The 27,111-nt window shown below is 42.5% G+C and overlaps 1 protein-coding gene and 2 non-coding genes across 4 annotated transcripts; 2 read left to right on the top strand and 1 right to left on the bottom strand.

The window, feature by feature from the left end:
• Positions 1 to 27,111, top strand: FCGR1A (Fc gamma receptor Ia). Of its 2 annotated transcripts, none has more exons than XM_044379646.3 (7): positions 1 to 412; positions 15,996 to 16,103; positions 16,505 to 16,525; positions 17,373 to 17,627; positions 22,658 to 22,909; positions 23,855 to 24,139; positions 25,331 to 27,111. In XM_044379646.3, exons 2-7 carry the CDS (start codon positions 16,073 to 16,075, stop codon positions 25,537 to 25,539), a joined length of 1,053 nt encoding a protein of 350 aa, XP_044235581.1. In that variant the 5' UTR covers positions 1 to 412; positions 15,996 to 16,072; the 3' UTR covers positions 25,540 to 27,111. The 2 variants fall into 2 exon arrangements, with proteins under 2 accessions (XP_044235581.1, XP_026342423.2); XM_026486638.4 differs by lacking the exon at positions 1 to 412 and adding an exon at positions 11,593 to 11,676.
• TRNAE-UUC (transfer RNA glutamic acid (anticodon UUC)) lies at positions 889 to 960 on the top strand. The gene has a single exon. It is a non-coding gene; the product is annotated as a tRNA-Glu (tRNA).
• TRNAG-CCC (transfer RNA glycine (anticodon CCC)) lies at positions 4,724 to 4,794 on the bottom strand. The gene has a single exon. It is a non-coding gene; the product is annotated as a tRNA-Gly (tRNA).

Genomic DNA, 27,111 nt, shown 5'->3' with positions numbered 1-27,111 from the left:
TCGCCGGCCCAGACCCAGGGACTCGACGCCGCCCGGGGCTGGTCCGCAGGCCGCACGCAGGGGTGCGCGGCTCGGACCCGCGAGAGGGGCCGCGCTGAGGGGGCCGGGCCGGAGGAGGCTAGTTTGAGGCGCCGAGCCCAGGAAGGGCGTCCACGGCGGCCCGGGCCCGGTCCCGAGGTGAGAGGTCTCCAAGCCCGAGCGTTAGCGGAGCGAGGTGGCGAGGGGAGTCCTTCTCCCGCCGGTACGGGACAGTCGTTCGCCGAACGCGGGCCGGAGGGGAGAGTGTGTGGCTCCCAGACGGCGGGCAGCGAAAGAAGAGACGGGGTTTTCCGCCCGAGCGGCCGTGTGGCGCGGGAGAAAGGCCGGCGTCCGAGAGAACTGTTGGGCCCGAGCGTGCGGCGCCTCGGCTGAGGTAGGTCGGAAGCGCAGGGCGGCGGGTTGCGGGGGCGAGACCCCGCGTCCAGTTCGGGGCCGCCGAGCGCTCCTGAAGGCGGTCTCGGTCCGCTCTGCGCCCTGTGCTGCTGCGTCCCCCGGAGTCCGCCGGGTGATGTTGGGGACGCCGGGTCTCACGCCGGGCGCCTCTCCTCGGCAACCTCGCGGCGACCTCGTGTCCGCACGCGGCCTCGCGAAGGCGCGTCTCCAGGGCAGCTGGGGGGAGGGGGGGTCGGCCGGGACTTGGGGACATGGCGGGGCTCGGGGCGCGCCGAGCTCTCGGTCTTTCCTGTGGGGCTCTTTTTATTGAGAAAGCAGGGAGGGAGGCCTTAGGGGGGGCAATTCCTTAAAAGGGTGGGAGGCACGGTGGTAAAGGCAGGCGGGGGGCTTTTCTAGAGAGCAGGAAAGGGTGTGAATCTTGTCAGAGGATTTAAAAAAAAACTCCTGGTGCACAGTTCCCTGGTGGTCTAGTGGCTAGGATTCGGCGCTTTCACCGCCGCGGCCCGGGTTCGATTCCCGGTCAGGGAATCTATGCACACTGAGTTCATTGAGTGTGTTTTGCTCTAGTTTGGTTTGTTTTCCCTTTCCGAAGACTGGCGGGAAAATAGAGTTAACTATTTATTGAGGATACATTCCAGAAAGCAGAACTGCTAAGTAAAATGGAGTGTGAATTTCAAACTCTCCTATACACTACCCACCAACCTATAAGCACGAATTATATGCCCCAACCTGTATGAGACTTCATAGTCCCCCCCACATTTAAAACTAACACTATAAATTATCAGTCTTTTAAATATAATCTCAAATTTTATTTACCACCATCCAACCTCTTCATAGTCAGTTTTCCCATAGACTTTAAGTCCACTAGGGACAAATAAACTGAAGAGCTGCCTTGTATCTCAGCGATCTTGAACTGAAGACTCCATGTCCTGTTCTGGTATTTTCCTTTTCTTCCAGGTAAGATTAGTTGCAATAAAAATGTGAGCCTGGCTTTTTTACTTGCAGTGGTCTCGCGGATTCTAAATTTTGTGGATATGGAGCTGTTGCTTGAATAGTTTCATGGGCATACTTCACCTTTAGGAAATTCAGGAACATGGTGCACAGGAGGGTCCCTAAATCCATCTTTGGAAGTGTTGGCAGAAATAAATGAGCACCAGAAACGAAGGTAACAGCTTCTGAAGACCTAACAATGGTTGGAAGCAGAGCAGATTTTTTAAAAACCAGAGAGAAGTTGTTTCAGTAATTTAATTTTCATTTTGATGGCCACTTTATTTTTCTTACAGGAAGATAAGAGTTGGGGGCACCAGGGTGGCTTAGTTGGTTAAGCATCCCATTCTTGATTTCTGAGCATTGCCAGAAGGATTTATCTACATATTCCCAAGAAACTTCACTTGGCAAGCAAGCTACTGAAAGCTGGTGGGGTTTGTCAGTCACTCTTGCTGGCAGAGATCTGATAACACTGCAGTCAGAGCTGTTGAGATTAAAATTTTTGACTTGCCAATCAATAAGACATTATTTATACAGTCAAACTTTAGACATCAGAGGGTTTAAGCACCCATGCTAAATTTTAAGCCATCCATTGGTGGCAAATGTCAGGGGAGTTTGTTTTATTAGCACTTTACACATGGCAGTGCTCTGAACAGAAGAAGCTCCTCTAACACTTTAAGAGTATTCATAGTATAAACATGCAGCTCATTGATTTCAGTTATACATTTTCACAACTATACATTAATTTGGCACAGAGGCCTTTCTCTTAACTTTGACTTCTTTTTCTCTTTACCACAAGTTTTATCCACACTGTCAGTTGAATTTACACTCTCTTACAGGAACACAGAGCAAGGAGTTGAACACTTGTACTTGACAGGTTACACAGCAGCCAGGAGACCATTTCATCTCCTTGCCAAAGAGCTCAGGGAGAGCAAGGAGGTGTGACTACTCTGTGAGGCCCATTGGTGTAGTGGGGAGTCTTCTTATTACCTGAGATCAGGATAAGGGGAAGAGAGGGATGGAGTGGGGGCCATGGAGGGAGCAGTACCACTACAGTAAGCACAGCCACATACTTGCTTTTGTTTTTAAGAGGTCATCCACTCAGTCTCAACAAACTTTTAGCAACAGTTAAAGCACCATTTAGGTGGCTGCTTTCAATCCTTCCTTGTCACTGCTGAACCTCCAATTATCTATCCATGGACGTATGGATAGTCAAAAGGTCCTTACTCCCCTGGCTCATAACCACCCCCACATCATCCTGAGAAGCCTTCTCATATCCCCTAACCTGGCCCATGCACTCCGTCTGTCTTTCCTCTGAGAAAGCACTACGACCTTACCGGTCGCACTTGAATACCACATTTGTCAAGCAGTATAGCAGTCCCTAAGCAACAGTATATCATGTCACACTTCTGTAGAACTGACCCGTAAGGAGACAAAAGTCTCAAATAAACTGAGGTAATTATTACTTAGACACACAGCATTAGCAAGTGTAGCATGTTGTCAGCTCCCCACATCTGTAATCCCACAGCATGACACCACGCCGGAGGGATCAGATGACAAGAAAACACAAGTGGTGGCTTGCTCTGTCCTGAAGGAGCCAATTCCATATTGCTGCCAAGTTGTTTGATAACTTGTAGTTGCATCCTAGGGAGGTGGAGGCAAGGTGGAAATTTCCAGGTCTCACCAGAACCAGGGAGACAGATGAAAAACTGCCTACTTGGAGCCTGCCTCAGGACAGGCAATCTACCACAGAGATCAGTGAGAAATAGCCATACAATAGCACCCCACAAGACTGCCTATCTTTCCAAGTTCCAAGGGGGTATTCAGCCAAGAACTGGGTCAAACAGCAGTTGAACCTTGCCTGTGTGGCCCACGTGGAGAAGAACAAGGTCACCAGAGTGCCATAGCAGAGCCATTCTCCTATACCTTGATCATTGAAAAGGAGGTTGGCTGGATCTAATATCTGTGATTTGCACTTTCTTTACGTACGTTTCTTGAAAATGCTGCTTCACTGTTGCTTTGCTTTCTATGTTAGTGCTCATCTAATTCTGTTGCTTTTGTAACTTATTTCACAGTTTTACCTGGTGAACTTGAAGATGTTTTCTTTGCCTTTAAAGTCTATTAGGTTTACAATGGTATTGTTTTGAAGTTGATCATCCAGGGTCAATCCCTGGTACCTGATGAACCCTTTCAGTGTGCCTCATCACCTAAGTGATGTATCATTTTCCTTTTTATAATAAGATCAAGGCCCCTAGATTGTTCTCTCTAAAGCCTGACTCCTGTTTAGAGAAAAATCTTAAAAAACGAGAAATTATGTATCACAGTGTTTATTCAACAAATAGAGATATTCCCAAACAAGTTAAAATAGTAAAACCACCCTGATGATTTCAACACAGTCTTGCCAGGTAAGAACTTTTAAAAAATGACCATCAGTTTAGAACAAAATGTAGAAAGACATAATGCCAGAATAAGAAAGCCCTTGAACATGAATAAATTATTAAAAAGTGAAATGTCGCTATAGGCTTAAAAAGCTTAAATTTTAAGCTATTCTTAGATGAAAATTAATCACCCGTAGTGTCTAACGCAGTCCAAACCCCTACTACCCTCAAATCGGAATCCCTCCCAAGGAGCGCCCAGGAGCTAGAAAACAAATCCGGGTCAACAGTTCCCAGAGTCTTTAGCTCCTTCTCCCTTTTTACAAATACACTTTTCGGGCTAACACCTGTTGAGGCGCATCGCCGGGCACGCGGTATCCTTCCCCGGAACCGCGAGGCGCGGGCGGGAGGAGCGCAGGCCGCGCCGCTGACGACGTGAACGGACCCGGTCGCTGGTGTTGCGGTGCAGCGGCGCGAGCGAGGGGCCTCTGGCCGTAGCTCCCCTCGCGTCCACGCGGGTCCCTCTCCACCCATCTGCGCTTTCCTTGGGCCGCCGATGCCACTGGGGTGTCTGCCGACCCTGCGGCGGCTCCCCTCCGGGGACCTTGCTGTCTCTGCCCTCGCTCCGTGGTGAGACGTGGCCCATCGGCCGACCCAAGGTCCAGAACGGGCATCAGTGACCTGGTGGCTCTTTGGGTCCTGTGGGTCCTCCAGGAAAAAGGCTGAAAGTAACTGTGGTCTTAGGTCCAGATAGACTAAAACGCAAACCCCGCAGAAACCCTCCCCCTTTCAAAGACAGTGGTTGTTGAATCCAAGTACTGCAGCAGTAGCAACCAAAACTCCTAAACGATGCTGTTTGCCCATGCAGCATAATTTTGTGTGAGAGGAATATAAAAACCCCAGGGAAATGAAAGCAGACAAAAGTTCACTGCATTGGCCGGGAATCGAACCCGGGTCTCCCGCGTGGGAGGCGAGAATTCTACCACTGAACCACCAATGCTTCCCTGTGTGGCCTGACATAGATGGAATCTAGGGTAGGTATCCAGAAAGACTTGATGATAGTTACAAAACAGGGTTTTTAGAGTGCTGGCTAATACCTGATAAAGGCACCCAAACCGAAGGTTTTTTATAGGAAACCTGTACTAGACAAAACATCGATACCAAAATATCTGATTTGTATGAACAAACTCTTAACTCTGAAAAGGGCTCTCTCCAACTGCGAAACAGACTCCAATAGAAAAACGTAAGAAATTCATCTAGGTTCCTTGTTTCTGTTCCTAAATCTTTGATTGTCAATCTCAACTGTTGTCTTCGTGGTTCTGGGAAGGTAACCTAACTTGTAAGTTAGGTGAGTAGGATTCTAATCCAGGGAAGAAATAAGAATTGGAACCAGAATTAGTATCAGACAGAAAAGAGGGGAAAGACCAGAATCAAGATTGATATAATGAAGAAATAAATTCTGGTCCATGGAGTTAGTTCTTTGTAGCTTTTAAAATTTTTCTATTTTATTTTTTTGGTAAAAGAGTAATGATCAATCTTGTAATCATTATAATGTGTCTGGTTTTTTAAGGTGTATAAAACATTTGAATGGATATATGATATAAAAAGATTAAGTTTGCAATCAAGGTTTGGGAGAATCCAATTTCCCAAATTAATAGGCTTTGATTTACTTACTAGCTGTACGATGAGTAGACTATTTAAAAAAATTACTTTAACATTGAAATATTAACATAGAGGTCTTTTGTTGAAGTTCGAAAAATGGAGAGAGATTTCTTTTTTCAGTTTTCCCTGGGGAAATTAAACTGAAGAAGGGAACCTGGAGAGCTCCTACACATGTTGGTACTAGGAATCATTATGACTTTTTGAAGGACAAGAGCCACAGAGGTGCAATGACACCTCTCTTGAAGGCAAGCCAAGTGGAGTCTGAGTCATAAACTTGAGCTCAATAAGGAAAACCACCATCATCTCGACCTTGAAGAGCTTTGACTCTATCTGCCCTCTGCCCGACACCCAAGACACACACCAGTTCTGGGCAACATGCTTTCAATTCGACCTACATCAACCAGGTGTACGTTTATTCCTATATCTCTTTTGAAACTACAAACCTGCACTTCCAGCTCACAACTCCTGATTCACAAGTCAATGCCTCATCCACGTCTCAGAGTCACACATGCTAAAACTCAACATACCAGTGAGTTCCGTGTCAGCATCACACATCACCACTCACCGTACCTCAGCACTCTCGGATCAGACCCGGGGAGCAGCCTCTCCCAAAAAGTAGTAGTGCACTGTCTTGGTTTCAGTTGATCACTGAAACAACGTGTCCACGTTGTTCCTAGCCCTGCCTAGTACATTTACCTTCACCACCAACCATTCTTTTTTTTTTTTTTTTAAAGATTTTATTTATTTATTTGATAGAGATAGAGACAGCCAGCGAGAGAGGGAACACAAGCAGGGGGAGTGGGAGAGGAAGAAGCAGGCTCCCAGCGGAGGAGCCTGATGTGGGGCTCGATTCCACAACGCCAGGATCACGCCCACAACTCCGGGATCACGCCCACAACGCCGGGATCACGCCCTGAGCCGAAGGCAGACGCTTAACCGCTGTGCCACCCAGGCGCCCCACCACCAACCATTCTTTTGACCAAACCAGATCTTGCTGCTCTTTTTGGATAAATTTTCTTATCCTCCCAACACAGAAACTTGTTTCCAGTATAAATAATAAACAGTGCTTAAGTTAATTGGACTTTCTACAGATTTACTGCCATTTCATTACTAAACTCTTCCATCTATCACCTCTTACCTCCATTAATATAAGTAGATAAAAAACTGGTCTTCTTACAGCTAGTCTAGTCTGCTTCAGTCCATTTGCCGCATTGCATTCTGACTGATCATTCCATGGTGTAAAGTTGGACATCCCTATAGCCTAAATCAACATCAACCACCACAGTAGCTGACCAACAGCAGTCTTCCCTTCCTTGGTCATTGGAGCCCTGGAGACCATAGGAAGTTTTGGGAAAGAACTGCAGTGGTAACGCCTAGAGCTGTGGGTTTGGGACTTGTGTTGGCTTTGAGACATATGTACGTATTGGAGAAGCTCAAGAGTCAGACAGGGATTGGTGATAAAGAAGTAAGAATAAAATGAGTCACTGTGCTGGTAAACCTGACTTTCTGACTTTTCAATTTCACCAAGTCAGTTTCCTGACAGCTGGGATGAAGGCCACCAAAAGGTCCCTGTAGGGAGTTCCCTGGAGAAAATATTCTGAAATTTGGTCTTATGGAATTCTTCGTAGTCAAGCTTCAGAGGTGTCCTAGGAGCACAGAGGTCTCCACACAGGGATAATTTTGGATTCTTCAGCTGAGAATTTGTACCCTTTAGAAGGAGGAGGTCCCACCTGAGGTTCTCATCCATCCCAGATCAGGCTCCAGAGTGAGCTGCTTAGTGTAGCTGGAATCTGTGTGGTCATTGAGTCCATGTATGGACAGGTAGCTCCATTTCCGTGAAGTCCAGTAGATGAAGTCTTAGGGCCTGCTGTGGGTTGTGCGAGAAGCAACCTCATGAAGTATTTGGATATGTTACAAGATGAAGGACACCTTAACCTAAGAATACTGGTGCTTCAATAGCAAGTATCTCACCTCCCACCTGACTGTCCCAGCTTGCAGGCCCATACATGTAACTGTCTTTCTTCTTTTTTCTCCACCACGGTAACTTCATTTACTACCTCTTCTTGAATCTTTTTTACAAGGGTAAGTCTGGTCTATGCAAAGATCCAGCAGCCAGGGGCAACACTGCAGTCAGTTGAGGAGAGGGAGAGAAAGAATGAAATGGGCAGTGTTTGGAAAGTAAAAATGATTAAAGAGTGTGTCTATACAGTGACTCGCAGCCTTGGGACTGGGACAGGGCTATGATCATGGAAGGATTAGTGCTGGGCGGGAGGTGCACAACTGTTCCTCTGAGGGGCAAAGTAAGTTCTGGTATGTTGCTGGGGACATGTAACATTTGGAACTAATATTCTTGCCACACTCATGTGCATACCTTCTGATATCATGACATCACCTACTAGCAGAAGCATCCTAGAATATGAAGAATAACTTCAGTGTGTGTTTCTCTCTTTGGAAATTCCTTTTGGAAAAAGGCCAGAAGATTTCCCTTCTTTGTTGTGCCTATATTCTTCTGATTTTCTGTTGTCATGATACATGTAAATATATCCCTAGAAGGAGACTTGAGGAGCATAAAGAATGTCTCATCCTCTGTTCTAGGTTGTCATTCCATTAACTTTTCTCAAACCTCCTATATGTTGTGTTGGACCAGAAAGTTGGGAAATTTGGTCAATAGAAAAATTTCTTTCTATAGGTCACTGTACAGGTCATTATATCATGAATGGTCAAAATCATACATTAAATTAACTTCAGGAACCTAGTATCTGAGAAGTCAGTTGTTCCTTTTGAATGCTAATTATTTACCTTTTCTATCAGAAAAAGCAAATAGAGGAGTATTCAGACTTTCTGACTTAGGTGGACATAGCAAATGCACAATAAAAACTGTTCAGAACGAGAGAGAAACTGAAGTATGGAATAAGTGCTAGGAAGTTCTAAAGCCAATCAAAAGCTGATCAGCTTTAATTGCTGACCACTCAATTAACAGCTGAACTCCCTAACTGATGGATCACATGGCCACTTTTCACAAATGAGACTACATCAAGTGATAATGTGGATAATGTGATAATTGCCAAAGCAGAAGCATGTCCACCTTACCTCTACCCTGTCCAAAATGCCAACTCCAGAAGGCTGAAAGTGCAGGAGAGTATACAACCTCTGCTTCTTAGGAAACACAATAATTTAGGGGATACCCAAACGAGTAGGACAGAGAAATGGCCATCACCAGTTTTGGTGTTCTGAAGAGACAAAATTAAGGGGGTGAGGGTTGGGGGACGATGTTGGAAGTTCAGTGGGGGTGGTGGAAGACTGTTCTGGACCAAATACTTCCCACTGTTGGCCTTGTTATAAGGAAAGCAGTTAGCATGAGAGGAGCCACTTGATGAGCATTTGATACACTGTGGGAGACAGAGACAAAAATTCAGCAGAAAGCTGGGCAACACAGGCACAGGATTTGGCACCACCATATATCCATCCCCATGCCAGGGGCGGTCATCCTGGGTTCTTTCTTGCAGTCTCCCTTGACACGAGGCAGTTAATAACCTAGGATTCATCTAGGGAAGAGGTTCTTTTTTTTTTTTTAAGATTTTATTTATTTATTTGAGAGAAAGAGAGACAGCCAGCGGGAGAGGGAACACAAGCAGGGGAATGGGAGAGGAAGAAGCAGGCTCCCAGCGGAGGAGCCGGATGTGGGGCTCCATTCCAGGACCCTGGAATCACGCCCTGAGCCGAAGGCAGACGCCTAATGACTGAGCCACCCAGGTGCCCTCTAGGGAAGAGGTTCTGACATCAATGCAGGCTGTGGCCAGGGAATCATCCTAAATTAAGATATGACCGTAATCACACACAAATTTAAAAATAAGGTATTTTAAAAGAATTATTAGTTATTATAGTTGGAGGGTGAAGAAGAAAATATCAAAGTTCTTTGTCTAACAAAATGGCTCCTGGAGATTAATTTATATATCATTACCCATGACAACCAACTAGCATAAAAGGCAATTAAAAATGGATGGTTATATTCCAGTAGAGACATATACCGAAGTGATTCTTTTTGCCTTAAAGTCTATTAATGTAGCTATCTTTTGGTTAATGTTCTCAATAATGCTCCTTTTCTCTTCTTTCATTTTCAATCTTTCTATCACTTTATGGGTTTTGGTATGTCCCTTGAATACAGCATATAGTTAATTTTTTAAAATATTTTTAAAAATTATTTATTTTTTTGAGAGACTGAATGAGTGAGAGAGAGCAAAGGAGCAGGGGTAGAAGGAGAGGCTGCTGAGCAGGGAGCTGGCTTGATCCCAGGACCCTGGGACCATGACCTGAGCTCAAGGCAAACATCCATCCGAGCCACCCAGGTGCCCCAGCATATAGTTAATTTTTAAATCCAGTCTAGCAATATTTATTTTTTACTGAATAATTAAGTCTCCTTACCTTTAATACAATTGTTGATATAGTTAATTTCAAATTTACTATCTTTATTTTTCTATTTGTCTCTCTTGATCTATGTTTTTATTTCTTTCTCTTTTTGGATTAGTTATCTTTTAAACTATTATAACTTTTTTTATTGTTTTATATACTTTACTTCCATTTTTCCTTTTATGTTTTTCACTGTATTTCATTTTGCTTCTGTTCTTCCAGTGATTAATTTAAAAATTAGTCTTAATCTTTATTTTTCTTTTTCAGTTAATTTTAACCCTTGATTTATCAAGCATAGTAATACTTATTACATTTACCCTCATCCTAAACACTATAGAGACCTTGGAATACTTTTATTCCATTTAGTGTCATCCACATATATGCAGTTATTATTTGTTATAGTTCTGAGTATTAAGCCCCAGAAGATAATTTATACACTTTTATATGATCAGTGTTAGATATCCATGTATTTATGTCAACCTTTCTCTTTATATCTTTCCGTGCCTGTCTTTCCATATGGAATCATTTTTCTTCTGCCTGAGAAATGTCAATTTAGAAATTTCTTTTGTGTTAGTCTGCTTGGGAAGAACTGTTCCAGGTTTTTTTCTCTGGAAGCGTCTTTATTTTACTTTAATTATTGAAGACTTTTTATTAAGTATGTAAGTCTAGGAGGCAGTTACTCTCAGAATGTTGAAAATATTTGCGTTTGATTTTTGTTTTTCAGAAGTTAGTCAGTGGTCTGACTGCTACTGCTTTGAATGTAATCTCTTTTTTCCTCTGGGTATTTTTTTTTTTTTTACAATTTTTGTCTTTGTTTTTTATTTTCTGCAGTTTTACTGATTTCTCTAGTAATGATGTCCCTTTGTTTACCTTGTATGGGATTGGTTGGCCTTCTGGAATCCGTTGATTTGTGTCTTTCATATTGCCTGGAAAACTCTCAAATATTTTTCAAATATTGACTTTGCCTTGTTTTCTCTCTCTCTTCTACTTCCAGGACTCTAACCAAAATATAAGATACACTTTCCCACTTGATTTGCTATTTTTTGTTCGTGTGTTTAACACATTTTTTTCTCCTTGTCCTACATTTTGAATTTTTTCTTCTTCCCCATACTCTGCTTTACTGTTTTTTCTTCAGCTGTGACTTCTCTCCTATTAGACTCTCATTGAGTTCTTAATTTTAGCTATTTTTATTTCATTTCAAAGTTTATTTTTTCCCCCACCAAGGGAGGAAAATGTTTAAGGAAGAGGGAAGGATCAGTTGTAAAATGTTGATAGATTAGATTAAATGAGGGTAAGAACTGACCATTGCATTTAGCAAAAAGTTTTTGGCAGCCTTGACAAGAGCAGTTTCAGGAGAGTGATGAGAATAAAGGTGTGATTGTAGTGGATCCTAGATGAGGGACTGAATATGCAAATGGGACAATGGCCAGACGGTGTATAAAAATAGAACTCTGAGCCACAATCTGCAGCAACCGTTGCTGGAGACCAATCCATTATTTACACTAACCAGCCCAGATTCTAGTTGTAAAGAGAAAAGTCTGCTTTTGTCCCTTTTGACTACAAGATGTCTATGCTTACTCTTTGAAAAGTTGAATTTTGAAAAGATTGTGATCAAGGCTTGAAAAGATTATCCATTTACTACCCCTACCAAATGCTAAGCTGCCAGGAGATGTAAAAGCTTTATCTCTAGACTGTCAGCACACTTCTACTGCAAATAATTAATTTTCCCCAGAGGGCATCTGGCTTTGACTGCCTTTCCACATGATAAAGCTGCTAATTGCCTCAGGAAATATTTCTGAGTTACAGTACAGAGGTAAGCATATTTGGGGTCAATTTACAATAATTCTGTTTTTGCTAAATCTTACCATTATCATATCACTACTGCACGAAACAACCAGACTTGGAGCTAGTTTGTGTATCACTGCATTATTTATTAACTTTCTGACCATGAGCAAGTTGCTTGACCTCTTTTAGCTTTATTTTTCGTGCACAAAATTGAGTTAGTAATAGCAAGATATTCTCATCCAAGTAAAATGTTGGAGTGCTCTAGCCTTGTTTAGATGGATAAGTCTACTTTGTTACCCTGCCTTTCCAGTAAGTTTTGTTTTTACTTTTTGCTGAGAATCAGCCTAGAGGCTATTGGAGGAAGAGAAACTAAATTGTGGTAGCAAAAAACAAGTTAGACTGTGATAAGGGTCAACATCACCCAAATAGACAGGATAAAACCCTAAGAAACAAAGTTATTGTATGGAAATTTTCTAGGATTAAGACCCTGTATGCACTGCTTCTGATTTCTAAAAGTACAAGATTTTCATTCAAATAATTCTATCACAAAATCTTACAGAGTCCATCAATTCACACTTACCCACCCCTAGTAGTTCTGTGAGCCAGGAGCTTTTCAAAGTTCAAAAAAACTGGTCTGACTCCCACAAACTTTGATCACAAAGTGAAGGTTACTTATTATCTGGACTCTGTTGGAGGAACTATAGGCAGGAACATTAGCTGAATCATTAGAGTAGAAGCTTCTAGCTGAAGTAGTACTGTATTATAAAACGTTCTTCAAACTGCCAATTTCACTTGTAGTACTCTAGTCTGCCTCCCTCATAGGTTACTACAAAGAAAACATCACTATTATTTTCATCATTAATTCATCAGAATATTGAGGGTCAGAATTGTGTCACCAGTAGTAAAGTTCTTAGAAATTCTGGGTTATGTTGTCATAAAGGGGGTCATTTCTTTTGCACAAAATGTTGAAAGGATTGATAGTATGCAGATAGCATCTTAGATTTGCTGTAAGTTGAAATAGTTTTAAGTAAAAAGTCATAAAATAGAGCTTCTATAGAAAACATTCTATATATTAGAATTCCATGACAATGAGCTTTTGGTAAAGCCACTGATTTGATCACTGAAAAGCTTAGGAAAGAATCTCAAGGGCGCACAGAAAAATTAGACAAAAGGCTTGATGAATATATTCATTATGACCAAAAAAAGTGGGGTTAGAGAAAGAGGAAATGGACAAGGTCATCCCAGACTGAGACAGCCTATAAAAGACAAATTATAATACCACCAGAAATTAACCATAAAGGCTAGATTATATAAATATGAAGTCATAGATGAAAATTAATTTTTTAAGTTGATGAAGTTACTTTGAGGATTCATGAAACAGAGAAAGATTTGATAGATCAAATAGTAATGATGAGGGAATAGAAGGCTGGCTGAAGACAAAGCAGAAGCTGACACCCTGCAACCCCCCCCCCCCCCCCCCCCCCCCCCCCCCGCCATGTAGCGAACATTCCCTGGCTCTCCTGGCTGCCCTAAAGCTAAGGAAAGGAAAAAACAAATGGTTAACTGACAGAGATCACAGCCCTGCAAGACCCATAATTCAGTTTCCTGAAGCCCTAACATTACCATCCCCTCCATAAAATTGAGGGAAGCTGAGGCAGAAGGAAATGTAAATAAAACAGAATTTCTTTGTGATGAGGGAACGGAAGGCAAACTGAGGACAAAGCAGAAACTGGCACCCTGTAATCCCCCCACCCCTGGATGTATGCAACGTTCCTCAGGCACTCCTGGCTGCCCTGAAGGACAAAGAAAGTCCTTGCTACCTACAGCCCACTGACAAGTCCTTGAAATAGGCACGGTGACATTCCTCTGGGAATTAAGCTGCCTCCATGTTAATACTTTGCTAAGGGCAAAAGGCAGTCCTAGCCTGAGCCCCTCCCCTCCACTAAGATCCTGTAAGTCTACTTGAGATCCTGTAAGTCTACTTTAACGTATAAAAATTCCTTTGGAAACTTCCTTTATCTCTAACCCCCCAAGATACGTATTGGCAATCACCCCCCAAGCATATGGCCCACTGATATACATCTGAAGGGTCTCATGACTCAGGTTTTATTAGACAGTAATAAATGACCCTTTCCCAATAGTAGCTAGCCCCCTCAAGGTCCTGGAGACCTTGCTCCCAAGATTCCTTAGAGACCTACGCTACCCCTAGCCCCCTCCCCACTTGAGGGTATAAAATAGGCCATTCCTCACAACCTCAGGGCAGCAGCTTTCTGCCCACGTGTCCTGTCCCCCTGCTTTAATAAACCACCATTTTGCACCAAAGACGTCTCAAGAATTCTTTCTTGTTCGTTGGCTCTGGACTCCACCCCACTGAACCTCACCTGTATTCCGCAACCTCATCAGTAAGAATAACTAAGAATAAAAAGCTCATTGAATTTCTAATGGAAACTTGAAATTGAACTAATCAGGAACTTTTTATAATGAACGGCTGTTGAAGAAAAACATCAGGTAAAGTTTATCGAATCTCTTGAAAAATCCAGCATTAGCAAATATATAAAGGTAGTATATTACAGCTATTCAAGAGATATACAACAGCATACAAAACATAATAAGCAAAATTGTGCTGTAGACAATTATATGCAATTACTTAAAACTTTGTCGATAGGTTTCAATAGTTCTTAAAATTATGGTTGTTAAAGAAGAAGGAATTGAGTAGAGAATAAAGTATTACTGACTGCTTTTTACTTGTAAAGAGTGTAAAAATAAAACAATTTTTTGGTCAGTTCTGTATGAGATTTAAATGATCTTACCTCATAAAACATATCAAATAATTGTTCACAAATTATTTTCTGTAGTGAAGAGAAAAATTTTAGTTAAGATAGGCAAATAAGACTTTGCATCTCCCTTTGAGAAAAGTGTATTTGTGAAGTGATTTTAAAAGTATGAAGCCTATGAATGTGATGGTCTTATAAAATTCATCAGTAAATGGAAATATAAATGTCATATACAGATGTGAATTCTCCTATGACTCTTGTGAGCGTCACGATTTTCATTGATCATTAAATACTGGAGATTAGTCTTATCTGCCTTAGTTACAGTGTTTGCTCCATTATCCTAGTTGTTTTTTCATTTGGAAACTACAGATGCTTATTAGAAAAAAAAATACTTCATCCTCCAGATCATGGATCTCTTTCACTCCTCTTCCACAACAATACTCATTTCCTCATGTTTTCCTGATTGTTCGCTCAATTTTCAAAGAAGCAGCTGTTTTACTACAAAGGAATTGTGAGGGATGGGGCGGGTACTGTTTTACTCTGTTGGTAGAGAATGTGAAGGAAATTAAACTGCCTGTTTTAAACCTGGCTTCTACTTTTTTTATAACCTTGGTCAAGTTACTAAATTCCTCTTTGTCCAGTTTCCTCGTATACAAAACAAAGACAACAAGAGTGTCTACTCACAGTTTATTATGAGGGTTAAATGAAGAAAGACATATTAGCATATTTGCCTGGCATATAACAAGCACTCTACAAAGATATACAATGATGATGGTGATGATGATGATAAACAATCTGACAACATTTATCTAAAGAAAAACAAGTACATTTCCTCAGACTGGGCAATGTTGGTTCTAGGAATGCATCCCGTGGAGATAGTAAATTGAGTGCTTAAAGACAGGTACAAGTCTATTCATTGCAGTGCTGGTCATAACAATAAAACATTAGAAATATCCTGCATATCCATGAAGAGACATCCCTTCTTAGGGATATTTCCACTCATATATATGTCATTTTTCTTCTGTACAGCATTTACATTAAACAGTTAATTTCCTTAGAGGAAGCCAAGATAAACACTCCAAATTCATAATGTCTTTCAGGGAGGTGACTTTAAAAACAAACCAACCAACCAAAACGGGACATCGATCCTGTATGCGTTCCCGAGGAACAGAGGCATCATTGCAGTAGGGGAGCTCATATAAAAGAGTTGTTCCTCACATGTCATGTATAGGTTGATATAGAATAATCTGGATTCAAATAATAAAGTTTTAGAGGCATTGGCCAGGCTTTGAACCGGTTTTAGAAATGAGGATTTGCTATATTTTAGTCCCAAGAAACAGAATTAGTGAAGAGAGAATACAGTTAGAATAGAGTATCAATAAAAACTTTAGTCTTTCCCTCGAATTCTGAGAGTTTCATAAGCCCCAAACCCAGAGTTTCAAACTAGGGAAGACAGCCAAGTAGTCTGAGACCAGGGAGAGAATGCTGCAAGAATTAAGGATGTATTTCCCAAAAAAGGAGCATGACGGTAGTGGTTAGAAGAGGCAGTTTCCTTCCTCTTTTCTAATTTCAGCTCCAGAGCCTCCAGCAGAAACTCTTCAATATCTTGCATGTTACAGACTTTACTACTCCCAACAGCTTGGAGATAACATGTGGCTCTTGACAGCTCTGCTCCTTTGGGGTAAGTTGGGCTTAGAGGGGATAGGTAGAAGGGTACTGACTATGGCTATGGGACTCAAGACTTTCTGTCTTCCTTTGGCATCCTAGGCTAGAACTCATGAATATGGGGACAACTGTGCCTGTGCTTCCATGGTTTATTCTTGCTCATTATTTCAAAAGCATAGGAAGAGAGACTTAGTGGTAACATTTAGCCTGGAAGCATCATATAAAAACAAAGCCTTATCAATAACCACCTATAGGCTGTTCGTACCACTAGTACCTGATTTGGGGGAAAGGGGGTAGAGAGAGATTCAAGAGACCTAAGCTAGCCCCTCAGAGTCTACATTAGTTTTGTCTCTTCGATTTCCTTCCTTGTCATCTCCCACTGACCGACTTATGCCTCTATTCTTTGGTCTCTTACAGTTCCAGCTGGTGCACAAATGGGTGAGTAATTTTTAACTCAGTTTCTCTTCCTCTGCCACATTCCTGCTTCTAAAGGGTGAGTTTTGTTATCCTGAAGAAGAGAGTATAGGGAGAGGATAGAAACAAGATTTATAAATTGTGTAAAGTCCCCAATATTCAGAGTATGATTTTGATAAAATCCTAGTTTTTAAGGTTTCTCTCTAAGATTTCCTGAAAAAGCCGTGACCTCAGGACTGAATGCCTACGTATATAATATATGTATATATGTATATAATAGCAGAAAAAAGCCAGAATTGCAAAACCATAGACGTAGCTCTGCTGGGTTTTCTAACATTCCTCAAACCAGTCCCCTTTACAAGAAAGCCAAGTAATTTTTTTTCTCCTCAGAGAGAATGAAGCAAGTACTAAAGGTTTCAAAGAGAGGAGTTTGAGTCTTGGTTTCCAATGCAGATGTTAATTAAGGCCTGAGTTTAACCCTCAAGGATGGTATTGCACAGGGAGAACAGTATTGGGGCTTCTGAAGCTCTCAGAATTCAAGGGAAAGACTTGATTGCACAAAGCTAATCAACTTGCCTTGGTTTAAAACCCTGCTTCTTTGTTTACCAACAGTAAAAACTAAATTAGTCATTTGTTTCTTAGGAACCCCAAATCTCCAACACCCAAATGTAGATTTAGTAACATGAACACAGCTCTCTGCATGAGGTCTGGATACTCTCAGTAGCTAGTTTTTGTAGGTTCCCACCTGCTTATTTTTCAATCTCACCTACATACATATGTTTACCTTGTGCAATCCACGAAACTTTACAAATTGCTCAGACTATCCTTTTATTCCACTTGGTCTTTTTTTCTTTTTTTAATCCCCAAACAGACCCCGCAAAGGCAGTGATCACCTTGCAGCCTCCATGGGTCAATATATTCCAAGAGGAACATGTAACCTTATGGTGTGAGGGACCCCATTTACCTGGGAACAACTCTACACAGTGGTTTCTCAATGGCACAGCCATTCAGACCTTGACCCCCAGACACAGAATTGCCGCTGCCAGTGTCAATGACAGTGGTGAATACAGGTGCCAGACAGGTTTTTCAGTGCCAAGTGACCCAGTACAGCTGGAAGTCCACAGAGGTAAGTATGGCACGGATCAGGAGAGTTGGAAATCACAAGGTCTTCCTTTGTGTTTTCTCCTTTCTGCATGCCAGATATGTGGGTTTTCATTTATTGGAGTACGAGTCTCAGCTCTCTGTGCCAGGCGAAATTAAGTCAAGATACTCAGAATATCACATTAGGGTCCTTAAACTGTTCCCCAACAGCACCCCAACTGGGACAGCTGTGAGCAGGGTATCTAGTGTAAAAACTCAGACCCTAAGATTTTATTATTTGAAATGATCTAATTTGGGGGTGCCTGGGTGGCTCAGTTGGTTAAGTGTCTGCCTTCCACTTAGGTCATGATCTCAGGGTCCTGGAATTGAGCCCCACGTCGGGCTCCCTGATCTGCGGGGAGTCTGCTTCTCCTTCTCCCTCTCACTCTGCCTGCTCATGCTCTCTCGCTTACTCTCTCTCTGAAATAAATAAAATCTTTCTAAAAAAACTAAAATGATCTAATTTTATTGAAAAGTTATGCCTGCACATAGTAAATAAGAATTCAGAGAAATGTACAGTGATGAACAATGAAGTCTCTCTTCCACCCCAAACCCCTATTCTCACAGTAACCTGCTGTGGAAACAAAACTGTTAATATATATATAAACTTTTTAAAAAAGTGGTTGGTATATACTGTTCTACACCTTGCTTTTATCACTTAAAATACCTTGGAAGTCTGTTTAAATCTCCCATCTACCATGAGCTTTCAAATGTCTGCCATATGGCTGGGCTATAACTGATTTAATCATTCTCCCTATTAGTAAACTTGTAGTGTATTTCCAGTTTTTGTTTTTACAAGCAATGCTGCAATAGACATCTCTATATGTATAGTCTGGGGCACATTTCATAATATATCTGTAAGATAATATTCTGGACATGAAATTACTGTGAAATGAAACATTTTAAACTGATGAATAGAAGGGGGAAAAAAACCCCACTATCCACTTAAATCTGTAGAAGGTTTCCATTTGTCAAGAAATGGAAACTGCAATACTTTTTAGGGTAAAATGTTTCATTATTCAGTTAAAATCATTCAAATCTGTTCTTTAGTTATTCAGAAGCAGTAAGTTAAAACTTCATTGTTATTGGTCATGCAAAAGTTAATCCATTATGTTCCATTATGATCATGCAAAAGTTAATCCATGTCCAGTAATCTAATTATGCCTCCAGCATAATTAGATTTGTATGGACTAGGTTTCTTTTGGAGGAAATGTGTTTTAGCCAAGGAAATATTGAGAATGTCAGAGGAAATGCTAGGCGTTCCTCATGAGTCTTTTAGATTTCTGGGAATCACATCCTAGGCTACAGATGTGAGGGGGGCTCTCAGAACTGTTTTTGTTTTTTAAATTTGATTTATTTATTTGAGAGAGAGAGTGTGCAGGCACAAGCATGACGGGGTAGCGGGGCAGAGGGAAAGCGAGAAGGAGCCTCCTCACTGAGCAGGGAGCCAGACCCCCGGAGCAATCCCAGGACCCCGGATCTTTTTTTTTTTAAAGATTTTACTTATTTATTTGACAGAGAGAGAGACAGCCAGCGCGAGAGAGAACACAAGCAGGGGGAGTGGGAGAGGAAGAAGCAGGCTCATAGCAGAAGAGCCTGATGTGGGGCTCGATCCCAGAACGCCGGGATCACGCCCTAAGCTGAAGGCAGACGCTTAACCGCTGTGCCACCCAGGTGCCCCCCAGGACCCCGGATCTTGACCTGAACCCAAGGCAGAGACTTAACTGACTGCCCCCCAGACAGAACTGTTTTAACAAGGGACTGTGTAGTTCAGGCAGAAGCAGAAGTGTTTCACGGTTCAAGTGGCAAAAAATGAAGCGGGGCTGGGAAGAGGCCATTTTCTTTGCCTCTGCAGACTCTAGAAGCCCCAGCATTGATGATGTATTGAGAATATTTTACATTTTTTAAAAAGATTTATTTATTTATTTGAGAGAGAGAGGGAGAGAGCATGAGCGGGAGAGGTAGAGAGAGAGAATCTCAAGTAGACTCCACGCTGGGTGCAGAGCCCGACGTGGGGCTCCATCTCAGGACAGTGAGATCAGGACCTGAGCCAAAATCAAAAGTCAGATGTTTAACCAACTGAGCCACCCAGGGGCCTCTCTATTTTGGGCCTCTTATAAATAGTACCACTGTGAACGTTTTTTAAAAAAGATTTTATTTTTTAAAGTAATTTCTACACACGACATGGGGCTCGAACTCACAAGTCCAGGATCAAGACTTGCACACTCTACCCGCTGAGCCAGCCAGGCGCCCCCCACTGGTCGTTTTTATACATGTTTTTTGATGCACGTATGTATAGATATGTGTTGGAATATGCCCAGGCGTGGAATTTCAGGGTCACAAAATCTTTCTTTCTTTCTTTCTTCCTTTCTTTCTTCTTTCTTTTTTTCTTCTTTCTTTCTTTCTTTCTTTCTTTCTTCTTTCTTTCTTTCTTTCTTTCTTTCTTTCTTTCTTTCTTCTTTCTTTCTTTCTTTTTCTTTCTTTCTTTTCTTTTTTCTTTTCTTTCTTTCTTTCTTTCTTTCTTTCTTTCTTTCTTTCTTTCTGTTGTTTCTCAGTTGTTTCTATATTTTTCAGTTTAGCCATTCTGGTACGTGTGCAATAGTTATCACATAGCTTTAATTTGCATTTTCCTGAAGATGACATTAAGCATTTGTCACATTTATTACCTATTTGGATATCCTCTTTTGTAAAGTACCTGTCTAGGTTTTTTGCCTTTTTTTTTTTTATTGTTGTCTTTCCTTATCGACTTGCAGGAGCTCTATATTTTGTACATGAGTCCTTGCAAAGTGTTGCAAATATCTTCCACTCTGTGGCTTGTCTTTTTGCTATCTATGCTGTTTTCTTTTTTTCAGTGAAAGAAATGCTTACATTTACTGTAGTATAATACATCAGGTTTTTGAGTTGGTGCTCTCTATGCCCTTACTTAAAAATGTTTTGCCACGGGGCTCCTGGGTGACTCAGTTGGTTAAGTGTCTGCTTTCAGCTCAGGTCATGTTCCCCAGGTCCTGGGATTGGGTCCTGGGATTGAGACCCCGAGTCAGGCTCTCTGCTCCCTGCCTGTTTCTCCCTCTCCCTCTGCCTGCTACTCCCCTTGCTTGTGCTCACTCACGTGCGCTCTCTCTGTCAAATAAATAAATAAAACCTTAAAAAAAAATGTTTTGCCATTGTTAACCGGCAGTGGAGCATTTAACTGCAGTTCTACTAGCTCTCAGTCACTTCAGTTAAATCTGTGTGTGCTGAGACCACAAAAATACAGCTACTTTGAGGACCTAAGCCCTAATCATATGGCTTAGAACGAGCATCCCCATCCTGCTCCAAGGTGATGAAGATGGAAAGAATGGCTTTGAGTAGGAAATTAGTAATGTCTGCTAAAAGCTGCGTCCCGCAGTTTTCCATCTATAATACTCCCACTATCATTTAAGGCTAAGTATTTTTAATTTTCATTAGTATGTGTGTATATATGTTTTCTTTCCTCATGAATTATTTAGAAGTGTTTTAGGAAGGTGGCTTTTTGTTACCGATTTCTAATTTTACAGCATTTTGGTCAGAATTTGTGTTAAATATGATATCAGTTCTTTAGTATTTGTTGAAAATTGCTTGTGGCCTAGTATGTACTCAGTATTTGTAATTGTTGTATGTATGTTTGGAAAGCATGTGAATTTTCTCTAAGCTAAGCATCCTATATAAATCCACAAAATCAACTCTATTAATTGTGTCATTCAAATATTTTATATCATCAATAGTATTTTTGACAGTTTCTGATGGAGGTGTGTTAAAATTTCCCACTATATTTGTGGATGTATAAAGCAAGGGTGTCTGTGTGTTTGGGTAGTGTAGTCTTTGAACACCTCTTGGTTGGGAATGAGAATAAGGGAGAGAAGAGTATTCATTGTATTTAGAAACACGATAGCAGCATCCGAAACTATAAAAATCATGCTATATCTAGCACGGGAATACCTGACTTCTATCTTTTGTCCTTTAAGAACCTCACCCTCATTTAGCCAAACCCACTGCCCCAGGGAAAGAAAAAGGAAGCATTTTTAGTTATGTGTAGAGGTGTATATCTAAAGGGAGGGCCCCTTGGACTTGGAGCTTGTTTTTTACCGACTAGATCACTGATCGGCACATATGTGTGTATCCTGTCTGTTTAGAAGCACATACCACCTGGACATGTTTGCTATTTCTGTGTGTTTGTCTTAGTATGTGGGATCACATTAACAAAGTAGTCAGGAGTTGGAGTGTATTTGTTTTTCATTGCCGTGTAACAAATTACCACAAACACTGCAGCTTAAAACAACATACATTGATTATCTTTCCGTGGGTCAGGAGTCTCAGCACAGCTTAGCTGGGTGCCCTTCAGGGGCTGCAATCAGGGTATGACTGGGCTGTGCTCCTTCCCGCAGTTCTTCCAAACTCACGTGGTCATTGGCAGAATTCAGAATTCATCTCCTTACGTTGTAGGCCAGAGATCCCAGCGTTTTTGCTGGCTGTCAGCTGGAGGCCAATCTCGGCTCCTGGAGGCAGGCCCCTGCCATACAGCCGTCTCCCAACATAGTAGCTCACTTCTTCAATGGGAGACTCTCTCAGTCCAGTCAGCTAAGACAGAGTCAAATAATGTAACATCATCATGACAGAGACATCCCATAACTTTTGTCATATCCTGTTGATGAGAAGCAAGTCTCAGTTTCCACACACACTCAAGGGGATTACACAAGGGTATGATTCATTGGGGTCATACTGCCTACCACATACAGTAAACTGTTTTTTACGCCAACCAACTTCTGAAATCTGGAAAGGGAAGATAAGAAGGGGCTGTGTGCATGGCTGCTGGTAAAGATGACTTTGCTTCCCAGCAAAGCTAAAGATAATTGAGGGATGGGCCTCAAATTCAGCAGAGCTCTGAGGTTGGAATGTTATAAAGAAAAAAAGATAAGACCCCCCCCCCCCCCGGGCCCAGTTCCAGCCTCCTTGAACCTCTGCTACTGTATGCATACATTTTGGGTCTACATTTTCCAGATTGGCTACTACTCCAAGTCTCTAGCAGAGTCATCACGGAAGGGGAGCCTCTGACCTTGAGGTGTCATGGATGGAATAATAAGCTGGTGTACAATGTGCTTTTCTACCAAAATGGCAAGGTCTTAAAGTTTTCTATTCAGAATTCTGAATTCACCATTCTGAAAACGAACCTGAGTCACAATGGCATCTATCACTGCTCTGGCATGGGAAAGCAACGCTTTGAATCAGCAGGAGTACCTATCACTGTAAAAGGTATGTATCTGAATAGTCATAAAGCTGTAGTTTTAAGGACCATCATAAATTATCACTTAAGTTTGCAAGTGAAGACACTTAAGTTCCCAGAGAGGTAGCTGTCTCACTGAAGGCCATGAAATGACCAGTGGCTGGGCGGGGACTGGAACCGAGGTCCTCTGGGCCTCAGTCTGTTGCTCTTTCCGGTAAACCACAATGCCTCATCAGTAATTCCAGGAGCTAACGTGAAGGCCAGGTCATAGTGAGGATCTATTTCATCAATTTTATTTCAGTTGCAAGGAATAGAGATACACTCGAGGGAGGTAAGAGAGTTATTAGAAAATAACTAAATGGAATCTCATCATAAAAAGCTCCATAGACACAGAAGCCATGAAGACATTAGGACTTGGTTATACTTTCTGTCTCTCAGAGGCAGTATGGGGCCCCTCTGGTTCTACTTTTCTCTGAACATCTGCTAACTAAGCAGCTTCCTCTGTTCCAGCTTGCATGTGGGCCTGATTGTGGTTCTTTCATCTTAGTACTCATAACTACTAGCAACTTTTTTCTATCTGAAAAAGGATTCATTCCTATGGGAAAGAGAGGATTGTCCCAGATTATCTTTTTTGGCAGTAACACAAGTAATGAGTCACTGACCTGTCTAGTGTGTGGGTCAGTGCCTACTGCTGGTGACGATGACCAGAAGTCATGGTCACGTAATCAACAACATGGCTATTCAGGGAAGCACGGGCTGTGTGGAGGTATTCTCCACAGTAGGAAATGCGGAAGATGGCCATTATAAGAGTATCTGTGAGGAAACCCCAATGCCTCTCTGCTGGAAGTGGGAAACATTGTCTTATGGATGTATTCTCTGGGGGCAGGTTTCCCAAGGAGGAGGGGGTATATCTTCTGTAAAAAGAACTTTGACAGTGAAGCAGGCAACCCTGTCCCCATTAACTTTTTCTTTAGAGCTATTTCCAGCCCCAGTGCTAAAAGCATCTTTGTCATCACCCATCCGGGAGGGGCAGCTGGTCAACCTGAGCTGTGAAACAAAGTTGCTCCTAGAGAGACCTGGTTTGCGGCTTTACTTCTCCTTCTACATGGGCAGCAAGACCCTGCTGAGCAGGAACACGTCCTCTGAATACCAGATACAGACTGCTGAGAGAGAAGATTCGGGGTTATACTGGTGTGAGGCTACCACGGAAGATGGCAATGTCATCAAGCGCAGCCCTGAGTTGGAGCTTCAAGTGCTTGGTGAGAATGAGGGGAATTGACAGGAGAAGGCACAAGGAGAAGATGCTTCCTTTTCCCCTTTGGGGCTGAGGTTTATTTAAGGGGATTTCATGGCCCAGCCAGGAAAAACCGATGAACAGGCCCTTCCACTCTTTTTTTTTTTTTTTTAAGATTTTATTTATTTATTTGACAGAGATAGAGACAGCCAGCGAGAGAGGGAACACAAGCAGGGGGAGTGGGAGAGGAAGAAGCAGGCTCATAGCAGAGGAGCCTGATGTGGGGCTCGATCCCACAACGCTGGGACCACACCCTGAGCCGAAGGCAGACGCTTTAACCGCTGTGCCACCCAGGCGCCCCCCTTCCACTCTTGATTTGTAACTTCACTATTCTCATGAGCTTCATTAAATGTCCTGTCCCTTCTCCCTTTATTTACTTCCTTTCTTCTTCATTTCCTATTTTCTCACCTCTTTCTTTTCCCCTCACTCCTCCCCCCACCCCCCAAATCTAATCAACAATAGATTGAGTTCCTCCCATCTATTGTCATGGGTGTGGGGATATGAAGACACTGGGGTGCAGTTCTTTTAAGATTTATTTGACAGAGTGGGAGAGCACAAGCAGGGGAAGCTACAGGCAGAGGGAGCGGGAGAGGGAGAAGCAGGCTTGTCGCTGAGCTAGGAACCCAACGTGTGGCTCTATCCCAGGACCCTGGGATCACGACCTGAGCCAAAGGCAGAAGCTTAACTGACTGAGCCACCCAGGTCCCTGGGGTGCAGTTCTTACTTCAAGGAGCTCACGTGGTAGATTGGTGAGGTAGGAATTTTGTGGATTGCATATAATACTTGCTCAAGTGCTAATCTGGCTGAGGTAGAGACTGTGAGCTCCAAAACAAAGACTCTTTGGGAAAAGAGTCCTTGGGGGTCTTCAACCCAAATTCATTCCAAGCATTAAATGGCATAGAAATAGCCTTTATGTCTGAAACTAGCAAGTAAGTCCACTGAGAGGGCCCTGGCAGTTCAACTCTTAGGGGAGCCTGCCCCCGGTCTGTATACCATGTAGCCCAGGGGCAGCGTCTTCCTGTCCCCTGAAATTACCAGTGTCTCCACGGGGGACAGGCATACCAGGTGTCAGTCAGCCTTCCCTCCCAAACGTAACTCAGCCAGATCTCTTTGTGTTCTAACTAGCATTTCTTCTCTTTGTCATTTTCTTTTTCAGGCCTCCAGATACAAACTCGTGTCTGGTTTCACGTCCTTTTCTACATGGCGGTGGGAATGCTATTTTTGGTGGACACCATTTTCTGTATGATTATATATAAGGAACTGCCAAGAAAGAAAAAGTGGAACCTAGAAATCTCTTTGGACTCTGGTCATGAGAAAAGAGTAAATTCCTACCTTCAGAAAGAGAGGTATTTAGAAGAACCATAATGATATGAACAAGAGCACCTGCAGGAAAGGACATACCAGCAGCCCCTGGAGGGAGGGCAGTAGCAGCAGCCCAGAGCGTACCCACGGATCTAGACAGTCCCTCCCCTTCTTCTCTGTGCAAGCACTGGGGTGCAAACATCCAAAAGTTTAAAGACATTAGCACTGTGAGTCCCATGACATCTGATTAACTCTGAAATAAAGTAAGCAAACGAGCTGACTTCAGTGGAGATAAACTTAGAAAATGGGTCATCAGGGATGATCTGAAGTGAGATCTAAAGAAATCTTTAAAAACTTGTAAGTCCAGTCTAACCTGATTATCCTACTCTGTAGTTTGAGCAATAATATTATTTCTAGGGGCAGGGTGAAAAGGTAATTGTGTGCATATGTATAAGAGATTAAAAAAGAGAAAGAGACAGAATGAGGGTTAGAAGGAGGCAGAAAAAGAACAAATATCAGGGAGACAAGAGAAAAGGGCAGAGACCCAAAAGAAGGAAAGGTAACTTACAGATGGCTCCTGCGAGACTATGGGTGGAGTGCTCACACCTCCCTGGAGTCAGCGTGGTTATCTGGTGGGTTCTCTCTTCAGCACAGGAGCGGGGAATGCACCCCACACAGCTTGCAGAGCTAAGGGCTGTCCCTCACCACGACAGATGGGCGCCTGATTTTTGCCCTTTCATATGAGGCTTTCTCACCACCTCTCTGTGTCCAGGGACGCCAGGAGTCTTCCTTGCCTATCCCACTCCCCCACCCCCCAGGAAGACAGAATGTGACTGTGGCTTTCCTTAATAAATTAAACCCAGACCTCCCAGCAGAGCACGGCAAGGAGGAGCTTCAGCTGGGGAGGGGCAGTGACATCATAAAGCCCCAGGTCTTACCGCCAGAGACTTACTCTCCCCTTCTGATTTTCTGGATGATTACTAACCAGCTTCAAGATAATGCTACTCTCCCACTTGAGTTCTCATTTGGAGGCAAAATATTTTTCTGCTATCTAGAACATAGCTGAAATAAAACTGAAACATGTGAAAGGACTTTATTAAAGCTTAGAAAAAACCAAAAGGGGTGTAAACAAACCTAGCAACAAATTCTAGATTTGGTTTTTTAAACAGTGTAGCTTATCCGCCAGACAAGGATGCTCCCTGCCTAGCTTCCGTCCTGGCTCCGGTGGCGGGGCTCACCTTTACCGTCCAGCACCTAGAGGCGCTCTAAAGCACCTCAGCAGCGTGAGGTAGATGGAAGAGCACCTCAGCCCACTGCTCGCCTCGTCACGGACAATGAGAATGTTCTCTCTTTCAGAATAAAGTACAGCAATTATCATCTCAGTAGAAGTACAACTTCAACATTGGAAAAAAAATTTATTTGAGAGAGAGAGTGCGAGCGTGAGTGGGGGGAGGGGCAGAGGGAAATAATCTTCAAGCCAACTCCCAGCTGAGTGCAGAGCCGGATGCAGGGATCTATCTCATGACCTACGAACCCATGACCTAAGCCGAAACCAAGAGTCGGAGGCTTAACCGACTGAGCCACCCAGGCACCCCAGTTACGACTGCAACATTTGTATTAAAAGAAATGATCATA

Source organism: Ursus arctos, unplaced genomic scaffold, assembly GCF_023065955.2.
Source record: "Ursus arctos isolate Adak ecotype North America unplaced genomic scaffold, UrsArc2.0 scaffold_12, whole genome shotgun sequence".
Classification (NCBI taxonomy): Eukaryota; Metazoa; Chordata; class Mammalia; order Carnivora; family Ursidae; genus Ursus; species Ursus arctos.
The sequence above is the reverse complement of the archived record's forward strand: the minus strand, read 5'-3'. Positions and strand labels throughout refer to the sequence as shown.

Excerpts from the sequence above, each read along its gene's own strand:
- FCGR1A (XM_026486638.4), top strand. The coding sequence starts at position 11,625 with ATGATAAAGCTGCTAATTGCCTCAGGAAATATTTCTGAGTTACAGTAC. Across the intron at positions 16,526-17,372 it reads TCCAGCTGGTGCACAAATGG|ACCCCGCAAAGGCAGTGATC; the intron begins GTGAGTAATTTT and ends ATCCCCAAACAG. Across the intron at positions 22,910-23,854 it reads AGTACCTATCACTGTAAAAG|AGCTATTTCCAGCCCCAGTG; the intron begins GTATGTATCTGA and ends CTTTTTCTTTAG.